Consider the following 5888-nt stretch of genomic DNA (forward strand, 5'->3'; position numbering starts at 1 on the left):
ACTCTTTAAAAAGGAGCACAGCTGCCATGAATGCTTGCCACATTGTTTGTAATATGATTATCTAGTGGTCATAATGCAATATTTTCCCCCCAAATCCTTAAAAAAAGTAATGAATTATTGTTACTAGATGGAGATGATAATCATAAGAGACAACCATATTACAATCATTATTACATCACAGCAATCAGCACACCCATGCAAATGCATAAGATGTGCCTGTATGAATGCTTAAAGTGGAAGTCCGTGACAAAACTAAAGTCCCTGCATCTATAGACACCAGGGATCAAACACTAACCTCTCTATCCCTGTAAAGAAAAGATGAGTTTACATACCTTTTTGGAAGCCGGTCTGACCCGCTCCGACCCGATCTCCAGCGCCAGAAGCTCTGAAGAAGACATGGAGGACTGCGGCTGTGAAATGAATGGGAATTGACGTCACCCATAGCCTTACTATGGGGCTTCTGTTGTCTTCCGTTTCCTCTGCACCCGCCTACACAGAAAAGCCACAGCTGACAGCTCAGCATGGGATCGAGTTGGAGCGGGTAAGATCGGCTTCCAAAAAGGTTTGTATACTCATTTATTTTTTAGAAAGGTTAGTGTTAGTTCCCTGGTGTCTATAAATGCAGGGATTTTAGTTTTTGAACTGACTTCCACTTTAAGAATTCATACAGGCTAAAAAAAAAGTCCTGCAAGCAGCATCTTTGGGGCAGTGGAGGAGCGGTGTGTATCCTTCATCGCTCCTGCCCATTGAAATTAAATTATTTTGAATTTATTTTCATTGGAATATGTCCCCAATGGTAAGCTTCCCACATCCTTTGTATCAAAATCGTGTAATATGGCCTTGAAAGAGCCTAACAATTGGGATTTGGAACTATATTTGGGTTTATAGATTATTTTTGTTGCGTGTGCATAACCTCCTGCAAACCAAACCTTGCACAAGTTTACTCATCCTTATTGCATAAAAGTGGGAGCAGTTAAATAGTTTCGCAACAGACAATTAGGAAGGCTGACTACACTTAGGGATTTAAAATAAGTATTGTCAAAAGCTGCACTCCCCTTTATATGGGCAGACAAGTCTATCCCATATCTAGGAATTCATCTAACAGCCTCTTGCACAGATCTATTCTCAGCCAACTACCCTCCCCCTTATTAAAACAAGTAACAACTTTATTAAAACAATGGTCACAACTCCCATTATCCTGGATAGGAAGAATAAACGCAACCAAAATGACCATTTTGCCTAAATTATTATACCTATTTCGAGTATTACCAATTTCTATCCCATCTTACTATTTGAGACACACTATCAGTTTTCCTGCAGGTTTTTCTCTTCAGGTTTACCAAAACCATGTAGTGCAAGGGCCTGCCTGATTGCATACAAATTGAAACTCTTGAGGTTTGACCTCATATTAGATGGTTTTGGTAAACCTGAAGCGAAAAACCTGCAGAAAAACTGATAGGCCCGGATTCACAAAGCACTTACGCCGACGTATCTCGAGATACGCCGCGCAAGTGTAACTATGCGCCGTCGCATCTGTGCGCCATGCCCACAATCTGAGATATGCCTGAAAATAGGCTTCCTACGACCGACTTAACTTGCCTACTGCTTCAAGGCGACTTGTATCCATTGATTTCAGTGGAAGTCACCTCCAAGTCGGATACCCTGTCTTAACTGAAGCAACTTTCCAGGAAGAGAAACTATTTTTCTCCCTTCCACAGAGCTGATTGTTGTTTGATTGGCCACAGCCAAAGTCGCCTGTCCTGGAGGGATGCCCCAAGTCGCGCTAAAGTCACGCTGAAGTCACTTCGCAAAGTCGCGCACAAAGTCGTGTTGCCCCTGTGTGTACCGGCTTTTAATCTTTCTTGTTTCCTATGTAGGCAACAATACGGAAACAATCACACCGCTATCAGAGATGTCATCCTCCTGGGATTTGAAAGGCTGCATAACATCAAATTCTTCCTCTTTTTTCTGTTACTTGTGATTTACTGTGTGACAGTATGTGTGAACCTCCTTATCATTATATTGGTGTACTACAGCAAGACCCTCCTCCAATCTCCCATGTACATCTTCCTCACCCAACTTTCCATTTCTGACATCATGCTGACCACGGACATTGTGCCCAATTTGCTTTGTGTTATACTTCATGAAAGTGGAAAAGTTCCAATAGAAAGTTGCCTTCTTCAGTTAAATTTTTTTATTTTTTCAGAAACATCAGAGTGCTTCATTTTGACGATAATGTCTTATGATCGGTATTTGGCCATCTGTAAACCCCTCTATTATAAGTCTATAATGAACCAATCATTATATACAAAACTAGTGGGCATTTCTTGGCTCCTGAGTCTTTTTGTGATGTTGATTAGCACCATTGAAACTACAAGTTTGGACTTCTGTGGCCCAAATCTTATTGACCACTTCTTCTGTGATGCTGCCCCACTACTAAAACTTTCTTGCTCAGATACCTCCAGGGTTGAAGAGATAATGATGTTTCTTGGCATCCCTGTTCTTTTCTTGCCTTTTATCATCATCATGTTTTCATATACTTATGTCATTATCTCCATCATGAAAGTTCCATCTACTACTGGGAAGAAAAAAGCCTTCTCTACATGTAGTTCCCACCTGACCATTGTCTGTATATTTTATATAAGTCTAATCAGCATATATGTTCTACCAACTAGTGGACAGTCTTCAGCTCTAAGCAAAATACTTTCCATTTTTTATACTGTGGGGACACCATTGATAAATCCAATGATATATACTCTGAGGAATAAAGATATAAAGGTGGCCTTTGACAAGGTGATTAATCATTTTATGAAACGGTATTATCTATAAATTAAAAAATAAATAAACTGTAGTCACTTAATAATTATTGGCATTTAATATAAATATAATGGTGTTAGTAAAAAGAAAAATATGTGAAGTGCCCCCTCTTTTCCGAAAATAAATAAATAAATACTATGTGATGTAAATACAAAATAAATAAAATAAAATAGTGTCCCCTAGTGGGAGTATTGCATATGACACCAACAATATATACAGTCCTGATCAAAAGTTTAAGACCACTTGAAAAATGACAACAAATCATATTTTACATTGTTGGATCTTAACAAGGTTCCAAGTAGAGCTTCAACATGCAACAAGAAGAAATGAGAGTGAGACAAAACATTTTTTGAGCATTTAATTAATTGAAAATAACGAATAAACTGAAACAGGCTGTTTTTCAGCTGATCAAAAGTTTAGGACCACATGCCTCTAAAAGGCCAAATCTGTGCAAAGATGTGGATTTGTTGTCATTTCTGTCAGGTAGTCACACGTTGTGATGGCAAATGCAAAAAAACTCTCCCCTTTTGAACGTGGTCGGGTTGCTGAACTGCATAAGCAGGGTCTCTCATCAAGACACTGGACAATCCTCGACCCAAATTAAGGCCCTTACTGGTGCTGACTGCAGCCCCATAACCATCAGACGGCATCTGAGACTGAAGGTCTTCAAAAACAAAAAAAACGTCTTCAAAAACCTCTTCTCCTTGAACGCCACAGAACTGCTCGTTTGGACTTTGCAAGAGAGCACCAAACATGGGACATTCAAAGGTGAAAGAAAGTTTTATTCTCTGATGAGAAAAAATGTAACCTTGATGGTCCTGATGGTTTCCAACGTTACTGGCATGACAAGCAGATCCCACCTGGGATGTTTTCTACGCGCCACAGTGGAGGGGGCGCCATAATGGTCTGGGGTGCTTTTTCCTTCAGTGGAACAATGGAGCTTCAGGGGCGTCAAAAGGCCACTGGCTATGTCCAGATGTTGCAGAGAGCATTCCTCATGACTGAGGGCCCTCGTCTGTGTGGTAACGACTGGGTTTTTCAACAGGACAACGCTACAGTACACAATGCCCGCAGGACAAGGGACTTCTTCCAGGAGAATAACATCACTCTTTTGGCCCATCCTGCATGTTCCCCTGATCTAAATCTAATGGAGAACCTTTGGGGATGGATGGCAAGGGAAGTTTACAAAAATGGACAACAGTTCCAGACAGTAGATGGCCTTCACCACTTGGAGAAATGTTCCCACTCACCTCATGGATACGCTTGCATCAAGCATGCCGAAACACATTTTTGAAGTGATCAACAATAACGGCAGAGCTACTCATTACGGAGTTCATGTTTGGAAGTTGGATTTCTGTTTTGGGGGGGTTTAGGTTTTTTTTTGGAGGTGTGGTCCTAAACTTTTGATCAGCTGAAAAACAGCCTGTTTCAGTTTATTCGTTATTTTCAATTAATTGAATGCTCAAAAAATGTTTTGTCTCACTCTCATTTCTTCTTGTTGCATGTTTGAGCTCTACTTGGAACCTTGTTAAGATCCAACAGTGTAAAATAAGTTGTTTTGCAATTTTTCAAGTGGTCTTAAACTTTTGATCAGGACTGTATCTTGATCCACAAATCAGAATACCTACTGGACACTTGGCTGCAACCTTCTTCAGAAACAATGTGCAGGGAAGCAAGGACAAACCCTTCCTTTAACCTCCACCACGCCACACTTCCCATCATTGGAGCCCCAGTTCTGCCCGTGATGTCACCACTAGGGATGAGCCGAACACCCCCCGGTTCGGTTTGCAGCAGAACATGTGAACAGGTCTATGGGACACGAACATGAAAAATCAAAAGTGCTAATTGTAAAGGCTAATATGCAAGTTATTGTCATAGAAAGTATTTGGGGACCCGGGTTCTGCCCCAGGGGACATGTATAAATACAAAAAAAGTTTTAAAAGTGGATGTTTTTTCGGGAGCAGAGATTTTAATAATGCTTAAAGTGAAACAATAAAAGTGAAATATTCCTTTAAATTGCGTACCTGGGGGTGTCTATAGTATGCCTGTAAAGTACTGCATGTTTCCCCTGCACAAAGTGTAATTTCTAAAGGAAAAAAGTAATTTAAAACTGATGACGGCTATAATGAATTGTCGGGTCCTGGCAATACAGATAAAAGTAATTGAAAAAAAAAACAGCATGAGTTCCCCCCTTAGTCCATTACCAGGCCCTTTGGGTCTGGTATGAATATTAATGGGAACCCTGAACCAAAAAAAAAAAAAAAAAAGCATGCGGGTCCCCCCAAATTCCATAACAGGCCCTTCAGGACTGGTATGGATATTAAGGGGAACCCCAAACCAATTTTTTTTTTAAAATGGCGTGGGATTCCCCCAAAAATCCATACCAGACCCTTAATATTTTCACACTTTTTCTTTGTGAAATGGTAGGGGTACAATGTACCCCTTACCAATTCACATGGGGTGGCCGGGATCTGGGGGTCCCCTTTGTTAAAGGGGGCATCCAGATTCCCATAAGCCCCCCGCCCACAGACCCCCACAATCACCGGGCAAGGGTTGTGGGGATGAGGCCCTTGTCCCCATCAACATGGGGACATCCTCCCTATGTTGAGGGCATGTGGCCTGGTACAGTTCAGGAGGGGAGGGTGCTCTCTCGTTTCTCTTTTTCCTGTGGTCTGCCAGGTTGCTGGCTTGGATAAGGGTCTGGTATGGATTTTTGAGAGGAACCCCCACGCCATTTTTTTTATATTTTGGTGCAGGGTTCACTTAAAATCTATACCAGACCTGAAGGGCCTGATATGGAATTTGGTGGGGACCCCCACGCTTTTTTTTATGACAATTTTTATGACAATAACTTGCATATTAACCTTTAAAATTAGCACTTCTGATTTCTCCCATAGACTTTTAAAGGGTGTTCTGCAGCTTTTCGTATTTGCAGCGAACACCCCAAATTGTTTGCTATTCGGCGAACAGGCAATGTTCGACTCAAACAGATAGCACATCCCTAGTCACCACACACTGCACCTGGCACAGGTTTGCCCTGATGATGACATGGCACTTTAACACCTGACAGG

At 41.3% G+C, this 5888-nt stretch overlaps 1 protein-coding gene across 1 annotated transcript; it reads left to right on the plus strand.

Moving 5' to 3' along the window:
- The first annotated feature begins 451 nt into the window (after window positions 1-451).
- LOC120930684 (olfactory receptor 1468-like) lies at window positions 452-2829 on the plus strand. Its single transcript, XM_040341860.1, has 2 exons — window positions 452-591; window positions 1878-2829. The coding sequence occupies exons 1-2, from the start codon at window positions 452-454 to the stop codon at window positions 2827-2829; spliced, it is 1092 nt and encodes a 363-aa protein (XP_040197794.1).
- Window positions 2830-5888: the final 3059 nt, after the last annotated feature.

The sequence above is a fragment of the Rana temporaria genome, chromosome 3, assembly GCF_905171775.1.
Source record: "Rana temporaria chromosome 3, aRanTem1.1, whole genome shotgun sequence".
Classification (NCBI taxonomy): domain Eukaryota; kingdom Metazoa; phylum Chordata; class Amphibia; order Anura; family Ranidae; genus Rana; species Rana temporaria.

Excerpts from the sequence above, each read along its gene's own strand:
- LOC120930684 (XM_040341860.1), top strand. The coding sequence starts at position 452 with ATGGGGCTTCTGTTGTCTTCCGTTTCCTCTGCACCCGCCTACACAGAA. Across the intron at positions 592-1,877 it reads CTCATTTATTTTTTAGAAAG|GCAACAATACGGAAACAATC; the intron begins GTTAGTGTTAGT and ends TTTCCTATGTAG.